Source organism: Martes martes (assembly GCF_963455335.1).
Source record: "Martes martes genome assembly, chromosome: 3".
Taxonomy (NCBI): Eukaryota; Metazoa; Chordata; class Mammalia; order Carnivora; family Mustelidae; genus Martes; species Martes martes.
Genome location: NC_137890.1, coordinates 178,322,489 through 178,338,626, shown reverse-complemented (window position 1 = coordinate 178,338,626; position 16,138 = coordinate 178,322,489). Strand labels below are relative to the sequence as shown.

Genomic DNA, 16,138 nt, shown 5'->3' with positions numbered 1-16,138 from the left:
TGTTTCTTCACATAATATTTTTATTTGATTTGATTTGATTGTTTGCATCATGATAAGTATATTCTTTAATCCCCATCACCTATTTTACCCATTCCCCCCCCTTTACCTCCCTTATAGTAGACATCAGTTTGTTCACCATAGTTCAGAGTTTCCTGGTTTGTCTCTTTTTCTCTCTCTTTTTTTCCTTTGCTCATTTGCTTTGTTTCTTAAATTCCACAGAGGAGTGAGATCTTCTGGTATTTGTTTTTCTCTGACTGACTTATTTCGCTTAGCATTATACTTTCTAGCTCCAATCTCTGTTGTTTCAAATAACAAGAACTCATTCTTTTTTATGGCTGAGTAATATTCCTGTGTGTGTGTGTGTATGTGTGTGTGTGTACACCACATCTTCTCTGTCCTTTTATCTGTTGATGGATATCTGGACTCCTTCTGTAGTGTGGTCATTATCAGTAATGCTGCAATAATCATAGCGGTGTATGTATCCCTTTGAATTAGTGTTTTTGTACTTTTTTGGTAAATACCAGTGGTGTGATTGCTGGATTTTAGGGTAGTTCTGTTTTTAACTTTTTGAGGAATCTCCTTACTGTTTCCCACAGTGGCTGCACCAGTTTGCATTCCTGTCAATAGTGAAGGAGAGTTCCTATTTCTCCACAGCCTCACCAACACTTGTGGTTTCTTGGGTTTTTGATTTTATCCATTCTGACAAGTGTGAGGTGATAGTTTTGATTTACATTTCCCTGATGATGAGTGATATTGATCATCTTTTCATGTGTCTCTTGGGCATCTGGATGTTTTCTTTGGAGAACTATCTGTTCATATCTTTTATCCTTTTTAAAAAATCTTTTTTTTTTTAGGGAGAGAAAGAGAGAGTGAGTGCATGCATGTACAACAGGGGAGGGGCACCAGGTGTCCCTCTTCTGTCCATTTTTAAATTGGATTATTTGGTTTTGGGGTATTGAGTTGTATCAGTTCTTTATATATTTTGGATACTAGCCCTTTATTGGATATGTCATTTGCAAATATGTTCCCCCATTCAGTAGTTGCCTCTTAGTGTTGGTGATTTTTTTCCTTTGCTGTGTAAAAGCATTTTATTTTGAGATAGTCCTAATAGTTTATTTTTGCTTTTGTTTCCCTTGTCTCAGGAGCCAGATCTAGACATCACGGCTGATGTCAGAGAAATTACTTCCTGTGCTCTCTTAAGGATTTTTATGGCTTTTAGGCCTCGCATTTAGGTCTTTAATCCATTTTGAGTTTATTTTTGTGTGCAGCAGAACAAAGTGGTCCAGTTTCCTTCTTTTGCATGGAGCTGTTGTTGAAGAGATTGTCTTTTTTCCATTTTATGTTCATTCCTCCTTTGTTGAAGATTAATTCATCGTATAATTGTGGGTTTATTTCTGGGTTTTCTATTCTGGTCTGTTGATCTGTGTGTGTGCTTTTATGCTAGTACCATACTGTTTTAATTACTACCACTTTGTAATATAACTTGAAGTCTGGAATTGTGATACCTCCAGTTTTGTTTTTCTTTTTCAGGATTGCTTTGGCTATTTGAGGTCTTTTGTGGTTCCACACAAATTTTAGGATTGTTTGTTTCTAGTTTTGTGGAAAATGCTTTGGTATTTTGATAGGGATTGCTGTAAATCTGTAGATTACTTTGGGTAGTACAGATGTTTTAACAATATATGTTCTTCCAGTCCATGCGCATGGAATGCCTTTCTATTTTTTTGTATCATCTTGAATTTTTTTCATCAGTGTTTCATAGTTTTCAGAGTACAGGTCTTTCACTCCTTTGGTTGAGTTTATTCCTAGATATTTCATTGTTTTCGGTGGAATTGTAAATGGGATTTTTTTCTTAATTTCACTTTCTGCTGCTTCATTATTAGTGTGTAGGGAAACAATAGATTCTTGTAGGTTGATTGTATGTCCTGCGACTTTACAGAATTCATTTATCAGTTATAGTAGTTTTGTGTGAAATGTTTCAGGTTTTCTATATATAGTATCACGGTATCTGCAGATAGTGAGAGTTTTACTACTTCCTTACCAAGATGGATGCCTTTTATTTCTTTTTGTTTTCTGATTGCTGTGGCTAGGATTTCCAGCACTATGTTGAATAAAAGTGGTGAGAGTGGACATCCCTGTCCTGTTCCTGACCTTAGGAGAGAAGTTCTCAGTGTTTCCCTCTTGAGTATGATGTTGGCTGTGGGTTTTTCACATAATGCTTTCATTATGTTGAGGTATGTTCCCTCTAATCCTACTTTGTTGAGGGCTTTTCTCATGAGTGGATGTTGTACTTTGTCTAGTGCTTTTTCTGCCTCTATTGAAATGATCATATGGTTTTTATCCTTCCTCTTATTGATGTGATGTATCATGTTGCTTGTTTTGTGAATATTGAACCACACTGGTGTCCTGGAAAGAAATCCCACTTGATTGTGGGTTTTTAAAATGAGTTTTTAAAATGTATTGTTGGATTCAGTTTGCTAGTATTTTGTTAGGGAGTTTTGCTTCTGTATTCATCAGGAATATTGATTTGTAGTTCTCTTGTGTGGTGTCTTTATTTGATTTTGGTATCAGAGTGATACTGGCCTCATAGAATGAATATGGAAGTTTTCCTTCTGACTATTGTTTTGTAATTTTTTGAGAAGAATAGGTATTACCTCTTCTTTAAATGTTTGGTAAAATTCACCTGTGAAGCCATCTGGTCCTGGGCTTTTATTTTGGGGGAGTTTTTTGATTTCTGATTAAATTTCCATGCTGGTAATTGATCTGTTCAAGTTTTCTCTTTTTTCCTGCCTTAGTTTTTTTTTCTTCATATACTTTAAATACATATGTATATATGTATTTAAATATATATATAAATATATAAATACATATAGTTTTCACATATTTTAAAAACATACTCCTATTGAACTGCAGTCAAGTATAAATTTTTGTATTCCCTTTTCCTTTACACAGGTATGGAAAGCAGTGGCCAGTGGCCCTTTCTGTCTGAATTACAATGGTTGAAAAGGAGAAGGAAGAGAGCAGTGAACGTGAGTGTGGCATTGAACCATGGATGGGACCACTCCACTCAGTTAAATTGTTTGCCTGAAATCACGTGGTATCTGAGCATATCTAAAACAGTTTATATTTGGACAACATCTTCTCACAAACCAAAACGACAAACCAAACTCTTCCTACGGTTTGAGTCTTATAGGCATATTGCATTTTAGTCAGCTTTTTCTATTTGATATAAACTTACAGTGTTTATATCAGTTTATATACAGTGTCCTATGAACCTTGATGTCGTATAAGGAATGTATTGTTTTAGCTTCATTTTCAAAGCATTTTCTTATGAAAATTACAGTGCATTTTTTTTCTGTTAAAAGTATAGCAGACTTTCTCATATGGCTTATATAACATTGTTTGAAACATTTTTGTTCACCAAAAGGGTAAGGGGAAGTGTTAGGTTTTGAAATGTTGGCTAATGATGCTTGTTTGTAGTTCTTTCAAACTGAAAGCTCTGTTTTACCAAAATTTGAAGCTGGATATGTTTTCCTGAGGATCTATTTGACCATTAGTGTCATGACAGTTACTAAATAAGAATCATATAATTATATAATCAGCAACTGTAGTATAGCTCCCACGTATTGATAAATGTATAGAAGCTTTGTAACTGGAATTATGTTCCTAGTCTTTTTCATAATAGATTAGAAAGCTGTAATGATGGGGACTGTTTCGTAATTACATAGTGAATGCTATGTAACTGAGAATTAATTCCACAGCATATAGATTACATGGTAATTTACTAGATAACTTAATGAGTAATTATACTGAAAATTGCACATTTTAGATAATGTTTTGCTGCATGTATTTTTTTGTGAAAAAATTAGACCACCAGTCATCAGAAACTTAGTTACAGGTTAAATTATCCTCTCTTTATGCTTATGGATACAAATTTTGTTTTTTTACCTAGAGATTTTTTTTTCTTAGTCTTGAAGATGTGGTTGGTAATAATAAGTTTTATATAGAGTACTGACATTTCACTATAGTCCACCCCTATCAACTATAAACTGATTAGTGACCTTGTGTGTGAAGAAATAGAGTCATTATTGGTTTTTCAACTGTGAAAAAAGAATTAAAATGCTTAGCACTTGCTCTTAAAATTATCAAGGAATAATCAAAATTTAGAAGCATTTAGAAAATAGTAATTGTCAATGTTTGCTCCCTTGAGAAGTCGTGTGGTTAAGATTTAGTACATTATTATTAAAATTTCACTCCAGTGAGTTAATGCTTATTTTACTCCAGTGAGTTAATGCTTCTTTTGACTATATTGATAGCTTTTCCACATGTACTGTGCCATTCTTATAAAATGAGTTTTAAGTAGATTTCCTTTGAGGTTTTAAGTAGGCAAGAATTGTTTTTATCACATTTTAATGCCAAAGAAGTTGAGATTTATTTATTTTAGCAGAATTATACTGTACACTTTTCTCTAGAGTATTTTTATATATGAAAATCATATAAAAATAACATGGACTGGGGGTGCCTGGCTGTCTCAGTTGGCAGAGGGTGCAACTCTTGATCTTGGAGTCGTGAGTTCGAGAGTAGAAAAAAAAAATCTTAAAAAAATTAACACAGGCTTTTCTCTATCTTGATGAGTATTTTAATGATAATTAAATACAATTCTTTTCTGAATACTTGAACATTTATCCACATTTTATAGTCACTGTTTTTTATTTTGCTGACCAAACTTCTTCCAGGGTGTTTATAAAGCAGGCAACAAAGAGTTCTTTTGAAATTCAAAGTCAGTCCACAAGTTAATAGCATCATAGATACATCCACCACCATTCTGACCATATTTTTATTTTTCACAGCCATCTCGTGGTGTGTTTGAAGAAATGAAATATTTGGAACTTATGATTGTTAATGATCACAAAACGGTAAGAATATGAAAAATCAGTGGGGGGGCGCGTGGGTGGCTCAGTTGGCTGGGTGCCTGCCTTTGGCTCAGGTCATGATCTGAGAAGTACCTACAAGAAATCTCAATGTCCCAATTAGGTTAGTAGGAAGTACCAGGATGGAGTCTCACACTGGGCTCCCTGCGCAGCAGGGGTCTGCTTCTCCCTCTAACCCTCCCCCTTCTCATGCTCTCTCTCTCATTCTCTCTCTTACAAATAAATATAAAAATCTTAAAAAAAAAAATCAGTGAGTTTTAAACCTAGAAGCTTGCTTAAGAAAGAATACATTTCACTTTATATTGAATCATTATTTGTTACTTATTAAGGCCAATATATTTAGATGCTTTATTTCTTTGGAACTATTGAATGCCTTGATTTATTTCATGTGTTTGGAAACACTGGGCTTTATAGAATTTTCACAACTCAAACAGATGAATATTTAGTGGTTATAATGAATGGATTTAACTATTTGTTTGACATCTTTTACATACCTTCATTTAAAATTCTTATGCTGTACTTTTCTTTATCTGTGTATTTGGTCACTACTTTCTTTTTTTTTTTTTTTTTTTTTTTTTACTGTCGGCTTAACTTTTATTTATTTTTTTTTCCTTTTTTTTTTTAATTTTTTATTTATTTTCAGCGTAACAGTATTCATTGTTTTTTCACCACACCCAGTGCTCCATGCAATCTGTGCCCTCCCTAATACCCACCACCTGGTTCCCCCACCCTTCCACCCCGCCCCTTCAAAACCCTCAGGTTGATTTTCAGAGTCCATAGTCTCTCATGGTTCACCTCCCCTTCCAATTTCCCTCAACTCCCTTCTCCTCTCCATCTACCCTTGTCCTCTATATTATTTGTTATGCTCCACCAATAAGTGAAACCATATGATACTTGACTTTCTCTCTTTGACTTATTTCACTCAGCATAATCTCTTCCAGTCCTGTCCATGTTGCTACAAAAGTTGGGTATTCGTCCTTTCTGATGGAGGCATAATACTCCATAGTGTATATGGACCACATCTTCCTTATCCATTCATCCGTTGAAGGGCATCTTGGTTCTTTCCACAGTTTGGCGACCGTGGCCATTGCTGCTATAAACATTGGGGTACAGATGGCCCTTCTTTTCACTACATCTGTATCTTTGGGGTAAATACCCAGCAGTGCAATTGCAGGGTCATAGGGAAGATCTATTTTTAATTTCCTGAGGAATCTCCACACTGTTCTCCAAAGTGGCTGCACCAGTTTGCATTCCCACCAACAGTGGAAGAGGGTTCCCCTTTCTCCACATCCTCTCCAACACACGTTGTTTCCTGTCTTGCTAATTTTGGCCATTCTAACTGGTGTAAGGTGGTATCTCAATGTGGTTTTGATTTGAATCTCCCTGATGGCTAGTGATGATGAACATTTTTTCATGTGTCTGGTAGCCATTTGTATGTCTTCATTGGAGAAGTGTCTGTTCATATCTTCTGCCCATTTTTTAATATGATTATCTGTTTTGTGTGTGTTGAGTTTGAGGAGTTCTTTATAGATCCTGGATATCAACCTTTTATCTGTACTGTCATTTGCAAATATCTTCTCCCATTCCGTGGGTTGCCTCTTTGTTTTGATGACTGTTTCTTTTGCTGTGCAGAAGCTTTTTATCTTGATGAAGTCCCAGAAGTTCATCTTTGCCTTTGTTTCCTTCGCCTTTAGAGACATATCTTGAAAGAAGTTGCTGTGGCTGATATCAAAGAGGTTACTCCCTATGTTCTCCTCGAGGATTCTGATGGATTCCTGTCTCACGTTGAGGTCTTTTATCCATTTCGAGTTTATCTTTGTGTACGGTGTAAGAGAATGGTCAAGTTTCATTCTTCTACATATAGCTGTCCAGTTTTCCCAGCACCATTAATTGAAGAGACTGTCTTTTTTCCACTGGATATTTTTTCCTGTTTTGTCAAAGATTATTTGACCATAGAGTTGAGGGTCCATATCTGGGCTCTCTACTCTGTTCCACTGGTCCATGTGTCTGTTTTTATGCCAGTACCATGCTGTCTTGGTGATCACAGCTTTGTAGTAAAGCTTGAAATCAGGTAACGTGATGCCACCAGTTTTATTTTTGTTTTTCAACATTTCCTTAGCAATTCGGGGTCTCTTCTGATTCCATACAAATTTTAGTATTATTTGCTCCAGCTCTTTGAAAAATACTGGTGGAATTTTGATCGGAATGGCATTAAAAGTATAGATTGCTCTGGGCAGTATAGACATTTTAACGATGTTTATTCTTCCCATCCAAGAGCATGGAATGGTCTTCCATCTTTTTGTGTCTTCTTCAGTTTCTTTTAGGAGTGTTCTGTAGTTCCTCGAGTACAGATCTTTAACCTCTTTGGTTAGGTTTATCCCGAGGTATCTTATGGTTTTTGGTGCTATAGTAAATGGAATCGATTCTCTAATTTGCCTTTCTGTATTTTCATTGTTAGTGTATAAGAAAGCCACTGATTTCTGGACATTGACTTTGTATCCTGCTACATTACTGAATTGCTGTATGAGTTCTAGTAGTTTGGAGGTGGAGTCTTTCGGGTTTTCCATATAAAGAATCATGTCATCTGCGAAGAGAGAGAGTTTGACTTCTTCCTTGCCAATTTGGATACCTTTTATTTCTCTTTGTTGTCTGATTGCTGTTGCTAGGACTTCTAATACTATGTTGAACAAGAGTGGTGAGAGTGGGCATCCTTGTCGTGTTCCTGATCTCAATGGGAAGGCTGCAAGCTTTTTCCCATTGAGGATGATATTTGCTGTGGGTTTTTCATAGATAGATTTGATGAAGTTCAGGAATGTTCCCTCTATCCCTATACTTTGAAGCGTTTTAATCAGGAATGGATGCTGGATTTTGTCAAAAGCTTTTTCTGCATCAATGGAGAGGATCATGTGGTTCTTCTCTCTTCTCTTATTGATTTGTTCTATCACATTGATTGATTTGCGAATGTTGAACCATCCTTGTAACCCAGGGATGAATCCTACCTGGTCATGGTGGATAATCTTTTTAATGTGCTGTTGGATCCTGTTTGCTAGGATCTTGTTGAGAATCTTAGCATCCATATTCATCAGTGATATCGGTCTGAAATTCTCCTTTTTGGTAGGGTCTTTGCCTGGTTTGGGGATCAGGGTAATGCTGGCTTCATAAAAAGAGTCTGGAAGTTTTCCTTCTGCTTCAATTTTTTGAAACAGCTTCAGGAGAATAGGTGTTATTTCTTCTTTGAAAGTTTGATAGAATTCCCCAGGGAATCCGTCAGGTCCTGGGCTCTTGTTTTTTGGGAGGTTTTTGATCACTGCTTCAATCTCGTTACTAGATATCGGTCTATTCAGGTTGTCAATTTCTTCCTGGTTCAATTTTGGGAGTTTATAGTTTTCCAGGAATGCATCCATTTCATCTAGGTTGCTTAGCTTATTGGCATATAACTGTTGATAATAGCTTCTGATGATTGTTTCTACTTCCTTGGTGTTAGTTGTGATCTCTCCCTTTTCATTCTTAATTTTATTAATTTGGGCTTTCTCTCTTTTCTTTTGGATTAGTGTGGCCAATGGTTTATCGATCTTATTGATTCTTTCAAAAAACCAGCTTCTAGTTTCGTTGATACGTTCTACTGTATCTCTGGTTTCTACCTCGTTGATCTCTGCTCTAATCTTGATTATTTCCCTTCTTACGTGTGGAGTTGGTTTGATTTGTTGTTGATTCTCCAGTTCTTTAAGGTGTAGAGACAGCTGGTGTATTCTGGATTTTTCAATTTTTTTGAGGGAGGCTTGGATGGCTATGAATTTCCCCCTTAGGACCGCCTTTGCTGTATCCCATAGGTTTTGGACTGAAGTGTCTTCGTTCTCATTGGTTTCCATAAATTGTTTAAGTTCTTCTTTGATCTCCTGGTTGATCCAAGCATTCTTAAGCAAGGTGGTCTTTAGCTTCCAGGTATTTGAGTTCCTTCTGAACTTTTCCTTGTGATTGAGCTCCAGTTTCAAAGCATTGTGATCTGAGAATATGCAGGGAATAATCTCAGTCTTTTGGTATCGGTTGAGCCCTGATTTGTGACCCAGTATGTGGTCTATTCTGGAGAAGGTTCCATGTGCACTTGAGAAGAATGAGTATTCTGTTGTTTTAGGGTGGAATGTTCTGTATATATCTATGAGGTCCATCTGGTCCAATGTATCATTCAATGCTCTTATTTCTTTATTGATTTTCTGCTTCGATGATCTGTCTGTTTCTGAGAGAGGCGTGTTAAGATCTCCTACTATTAATGTATTCATATCAATATGACTCTTTATCTTGATTAATAGTTTTCTTATGTAATTGGCTGCTCCCATATTGGGGGCATAGATATTTACAATTGTTAGATCATCTTGGTGGATAGTCCCTTTAAGAATGATGTAGTGTCCTTCTGTATCCCTGACTACCGTCTTTAGTTTAAAATCTAATTTATCTGATATGAGAATCGCTACCCCGGCCTTCTTTTGAGGCCCATTGGCGTGAAAGATGCTTCTCCATCCCTTCACTTTCAGTCTGGGTGTATCTTTAGGTTCAAAATGGGTCTCTTGTAGACAACATATGGATGGGTCCTGTCGTTTTATCCAATCTGCAACCCTGTGTCGTTTTATGGGTGCATTTAGGCCATTCACATTGAGAGTGATTATTGAGAGATACGTTTTTATTGACATTGTGTTATCTTTGAAGTCTTTCTTTCTGTCGATTGTCTCTATATTTCTGTTCAATGCTATTCTTAGGATTTTTCCTCTTTTATAGAACCCCCCTTAATATTTCCTGCAGTGTCGGCTTGGTGGTTGCATAGTCTTTCAAGCCTTGCCGGTCTTGGAAACTCTTTATCTCTCCATCCATTTTGAATGTCAGTCTTGCTGGATAAAGTATTCTTGGCTGCATGTTCTTCTCATTTAGTGCCCTGAATATATCTTGCCAGCCCTTTCTGGCTTGCCAGGTCTCTGTGGACAGGTCTGACGTTATTCTGATGGGCTTTCCTCTGTATGTAAGGAGGTTCTTTGTCCTAGCGGCTTTCAAGAGATTGTATCTACAATTATGATTCCTCAATTTTACTATGAGGTGCCTGGATGTTTTTTTTGAATTTATAATCTTGGGGGGGGACCTTTCTACTTCTAGTACATGAACACTTGTTCCATTCGCAAGATTGGGAAAATTTTCATGAAAAACTTGTTCCACTATATCTTCTAGACTTCTTTCTTTCTCCTCCCCTTCAGGGATTCCAATAATTCTGACGTTGGAACGTTTCATGGCATCATTTATTTCCCTGATTCTGTTTTCGTGGCTTCTAAGCTGTTTGTTCCAGGCTTCCTCCTGATCCTTTCTCTCTATTTGTTTGTCCTCCAGATCACTAATTCTATCTTCTGTCTCAGTTACCCTAGCTTTTAGAGAATTTAGATTAGATTGGAACTCATTGAGAGCGTTGTGAACCTCATCCCTGGTGGCCTTCAGCTCTGCCCTAACATTATGAACCTCCTCTCTGGTCGCTTTCAATTCTGCCCTAATCAATTCTGTTTGGTCATCCATGGCTTTCTCCAACCTAGCTATTGCCTGGATAATTGTTAGCCTGAATTCTCTTTCTGACATATTGTCTATGTTGATAGCCATTAGCTCTGTTGCAGAAGGCCCATCCTCTGTATTTTTCTTCTGTTGGGGATTCCTCCTCCTAGTCATTTTGGTGAGAGATGACTGGACAGATGTAGCTGGATGTATTGACCGTGGTGCAGTCAAGGTGCACCCTGGAACGCTTCTGAGCACTCAGGATTCCCCACCCAAATGAGAGAAAAAAGAAAAGAAAAAGAAAAAAGAGGGAGAGAGAGAGACAGGAAAAAAAGGGAAGATAAAAGTGAAGGTTCAGCCCAAATGGGCCCCAGGGTAAGGTTTATGACGTATACAAACAAAAACAGACAAACAAAAAGACTGATAAAAGTATATGACGAGAGAAAATATATATATATATAAGCAAAAAAAAAGGAGGAGCCTCGTCAAGAAGAACCCCAAGTATAAGATTTATATACTATCCGGACAAACATAAATACACAGAGACACTGGCAGAAGAAAAAGATGGGAGCATGGTTATAGATTCTCGGTGTGGGCGAGGAAGGTTATTTTGATTCTTCCTGGATGTATCTTGATATCTTTGTTAAAGGACTCAACTTTCCTAAGAAAAAGGGGGATTAAAAATTGGTTCACCTATAGGGGTAGCATTGCTTGGAGAAAGGGGGTTACCTTGAAGTTTAACTCTATATGAATATTAGAAAATAAAAATAAAAAAGGAATAAACTGGACTAAACTAAATTAAAAATTTTTCTAAAAATTAAGAAAATAGAAAAGCAAAAGAAAAACACATGTGTATGTATCAAAAAATTCAGGTTAGAAGTTTATCATGGAATTTGATGTACTGGACATCTCACTGTGATGGTAAATAGGTTAAAAAATTATCTATATAAAAAAAGAAAAAAAAATGAACCAGAATAGTGGGAAAGAATTAAAAATAAAAGTTGTATCTATGAAGTAGTGGTGGTTGTTCTCTTGTAGTCTTTTTTTTTTTTTTTCCTGATTTGTTTTCTGGGGGAGGGGGCTGCCACGTGGGTTTTCAGTCAATGATGTTCCCTGAGTTAAGTCCTCCCGACCCCCTCAAGGGGGTGGGCTCTGAGAAAAACAGTTTTTTTTCAGGTTTTTGTTCTCTGGAGGTTTTTATGTTTGTTCACTTCTTTTCTCTCGCCTTGACAGCTTTTGATGGTTTTTGGAGGTTTAGAGGAAAGAAAACTGCACCCCAACCTCCCTCTCAGAGAGAAGCCTCAGTCTGCTCCCCTGCAGGTGCTGCAGCCGCTGGGCCGCTGGCAGAGCAGGTTCTGAGTCGCGGTCCCTGGGGACGCAGGATCTCCTGCTTGTACGCAAAACCAAGGCAGCTGTGGCTGTCTGGGCAGCTCCAGACCGCCAGAGAGGTTCCAAGCAGCAATCGCACACTGAGATTTTCCCGCTGGCTGGGGCTGAGAGCTCAGGGCTTGCGCGCACCTCTCCCAGGGGATGGTTTGGGGCGCGGCGCCTCCAGCTCTATCGGCTCTATCGCCGCGTGGGTCTATCGCCGCATGGGTCCCAGAACACCAGGCTGGGCGTTCGTGCACCTCTCTCAGGGGAGGTTGAGGCACGCGCGCATCTCCAGTAAGGTGCGCGTTCTGCCGTCTGGTGTGGCTCCCAGCCCCTCATGGGAGCCGGACTCCACCCGTTCTCGGGCGCACTGGTGGCTCCGGGACAAAGACCAGGTTTGTCCGCCGCACTCTCTGGCTCAGCGCCAGGGGAGGCTGCCCTGGGTCTGGGGACTTGAGCCCCTATCCCTATCCGCCCCGATTCCCACAATTTCCCCGCTCGAGTCTTTGCTCTTTTGAGTGCTTTCAACAAGACTCCAAGGTAATGCTGGTCCCCAGATGCCGGGCACTCTCGTATTGGGGTATTATTTTCCAGTCGGTCGCCTCTGGTGGCTCCCTCCCCCTTTTGTTTATCTTCCGATATCAGTCCGACGTTCCCACTCCACTTTACCTGCCCACTGGAGTCTTCTGGCCCCCGTAGAGATCCAGACGTGTATAATTCTGATCTCAGGCTGATTTCATGGGTGATCGGAGTTCTTTGGTAGGTAATCAGCTCACTTTAGGGTGCAGGTTGAAAAGGCGCCTCCTCCTACTTCCCCGCCATCTTGTCTCCCCCCTGGTCACTACTTTCTAACTTTACTCCATGTCTTTGTTCTGAGAACATTTTTTTCTTACTAATTATTATGACTTGTGGCAGATGTAATTATAGGAAGTGAAGATGTATGATAAAAGCATGTCCAGAGAGACAGTCTTTGATGACTTATCTTCTTTAAATTTTGGAAAGATGAGTAATATTGTGTTACTTAATGTCAAAGTAAACTGTGATTTAATATGTCATCTCAATAACATTTAAGAGACATGAAAAATAATTACTGCCTCCATTGGCTGTTCTTGAAAATAGAGTAGAAAGTTTCTTTTTTTAAAGGTTTCATTTATTTATTTGAGAGAGAAAAAGCCAAGCATGAGCCAGGGAGAGGGGGCAGAAAGAGAGGGAGAAGTGAGCCCAGGGATCATGACCAGAGTTGAAGGCAGATGCTTAAGTGACTGAGCGACTCAGGTGCCCTGAGCAGAAACCTTCTTACCCATGTTTTAGTTAATTGTGTCCCTTGTAAAACAGGTTGACTGAAGCCTAGAGCTTTCTAAAGAGTCTTGTCCAGTAGGCTGTTTGTTAGTATAACCAACACTTGGGGTGTGCTTAAATGTTTAACACCTAGCTCTGTGGGGAAAATAGCCTTGGTTTATAATGTTTGCTGATAGCTGTAGTGTAAAAACTACCATCACGGCTGACTTCAAGCTACTGGAGTGAGGTCACTAAATGAGGAGGTGGGAGAAGTTGCATCCATTTGGCTCTTGTGAACTGTTGGGAGCTGACTCCAGCACCCCATTGCTGAGCCTCCCGGACTGTGTAGGCTTGTTGTACTTCTTGTAAATATATAATTTAATGTAAGAAATTATATAAACTAAGAGTGTAGCTGTTTTTATGAAAACTGAGTTATATTTCTGGAAAGATAAGAATATTTTAAGAAATATTGAAAGTCAGTTATGGGTTAAAAACTTGTAAAAGATTGCAATAAGAAGTCACATTGTTTTGCATGTATCATTAAGTTCCTTGTTTTACTTTAAGGAGACAAAATTAGGTTAGTAGTTGATAGGGTAAAACGACAGTGTGCAATTCTAATTAGTAGACCCTACTCAAGAAAAGGCCTTGAAACAATAAATTTAAAAAATAAGACTTAATTTGTTTTTAAACTTGTACTTGACTCTCCACATTAGCAGACATTTTCTATTACTTGCTAAGTACTGGTTTAGTTATGCTGAGTATTATTAAGTGGAATACCTGTTAATTATATACGCAGATTTATTTTATTTACCAGTAGCTTTTAAATGTATTGCTTGATATATGTTAGCAGAAGGAGAGGAGAGGTCCTTTCTGGTCAGAAGGAAAACCAAATATATAGACAACCATTTTAGATAATAAAGGCTAAACTAAGAGTTTCAGAAGGACATTAATTTGCTTGAAACCCCAAGAAAATTTTTCATCTGAACTATTTTTGTTGATTGGGACATTGAGATTTCTTGTAGGTACTTCTCAGTCCTTAGCGTTGTGGCATGTTGTGAAACTATGGCATTAGACACTTCCCCTTTTTCTAATATCCATTATGCAAATACTTTTAAAGTCGTGGAAGGAATAATTATGATTCATGCAATGCCTTTAAATTCACAAAGTACATTCACAGAAAGCTGGGAATGAATAGAACACTTCTCCAACCCATGACTTGTATCTCCGCATCTCCTGTTCCACCATACACTCTGGTGGGAAGGTACATAAAGCTATCTGTCAGATTAGGTATCAGTAACTGTATAAATTGGAAACAGTAATTTTTTATAAATATTATATACTTTGGATTTATTTTTTAATCCTTTTAAATGGAAGCATTTAAATAATCTTGTCATTATCTTACGAATATAAAATAGCACCTTCCCATTATAATATCATTTTCATATATGGAAATTTTCTGCACATTATACCATATATTCTGTGATAAAGTTTTCTTCTTTATGCTACCAGATTTGTTCATGGTAAACCTTGGTAATTGTTTTATTATTATTATTATTATTATTATTGAAATTGAGTGAGAACTAGTCATGATATGTTCATCTATCTTTGAAACTAGAAGAAAAGACCTATAATTTTCACTGATAAACTTGGAAGAAATACATAGTAAGAAATGAAATCAAAAGTTTTAATTTTGAGTAGTAATAGTACCTAAAGTAGAAAGAAATTACCTAAGGTGATTTCTACTATTTAAATAAATATTATATCTGGGGTAGCAAGACAACATATTCCTTTTGTTTTGAGGCCAGGATACATCCAAATCCCACATAAGTATGTCATTTTATAAGGATTTTTTCTTTTGAGATGTGAGAAAAAAGTTTTTTTAAGGTGTGCTTTATATGAAATGAAGAAAATGAAGATTGTTTTTGAATTTGATTACCACAAAGAAGTAGTAAATCAGAACATGGATCAGAGTCCTGAAATTCACATTTTTAAAGTAAAACTGAACTAGAATAATTAACATCTGTTTTTTTAATACCTGTAGATTTACTGTTGGGTTTTAGAGTGATCATCCTTGTAATGACTCATTATACAATCTTTGTGCTAGATGAGGCAACGCAGTTGTTTTGATAACTGTCACCCTCAGATTGAAAATCAAGCACTAATTTTATTTTTTTTTCAAAAAACAAATTTCTTTAAGGGTTGTAATTGTTCAGGAAGGCAAAGTAAAATTTGGCACTTTAAATGGAAATTACTTTCAGTGATCACAAATTGTGAAAGTAAGTTTTATCATAAATGGAGTTTGCACATCTTTCTTTGTATGCAAAATTATTTCTTATTCATGCAGGAAATAGAAACATTTTGCCTACATTCACATTCAAGCTAATCTCTTTAATTCAGAGTAACCTAATATTGGCTTCCTGAAAAAAGGCAGACACCTTATTTTGAGCAAACATCATGTTATCAGTGGCTTTCAATTAGGAAAGGAAAATCCCTCAATTTTATAGAAAGCATCTTGGTAGCTGGCTCGTGGAACCCAATTTGTGAGCCAATTATAGCCTTGATAAGGGTCTGCAAATATTTCCTTGAGTCACTTGAACTAAATATAAATATGAAAAGCCTTATTCTAATAGAAAATTGGTTGATATCTTAAAGTGCATGAAAAAAGTTTTGCTTACCTTTTTGCTGTATCCATACGTTTAAGTCCAAGTGCAAGTGTGTTATAGCTCAAATATTTTTCAATTTAAGCCTCAATTTGAACCCTACTTAAAAACCACTATCCTGGGGCGCCTGGGTGGCTCAGTGGGTTAAGGCCTCTGCCTTCGGCTCAGGTCATGGTCCCAGGGTCCTGGGATCGAGCCCCGCATCGGGCTCCCTGCTCAGCACGGAGCCTGCTTCCCTTCCCCTCTCTCTCTGCCTGCCTCTCTGCCTACTTGTGATCTCTGTCTGTCAAATAAGTAAATAAAATCTTAAAAAAAAAAAAAACCCACTATCCTTTATTGGGCGTATTAACAAATTATGAGTTCTCATCAAGAACCATGATT

General features: G+C 37.4%; 1 protein-coding gene across 2 annotated transcripts in view; it reads left to right on the top strand.

Annotated features, from left to right (window-relative positions):
• The window catches only part of ADAM23 (ADAM metallopeptidase domain 23), a gene marked incomplete at both ends in the record, with an annotated part of 169,260 nt that overhangs the window by 100,969 nt on the left and 52,153 nt on the right, over positions 1-16,138 (top strand). For both annotated transcript variants that reach the window (XM_080797859.1, XM_080797860.1), the window contains 2 exons: positions 2,950-3,026; positions 4,848-4,913. In XM_080797859.1, coding sequence (XP_080653985.1) covers positions 2,950-3,026; positions 4,848-4,913 — 143 coding nt within the window. The remainder of the gene's footprint in view (positions 1-2,949; positions 3,027-4,847; positions 4,914-16,138) is intronic.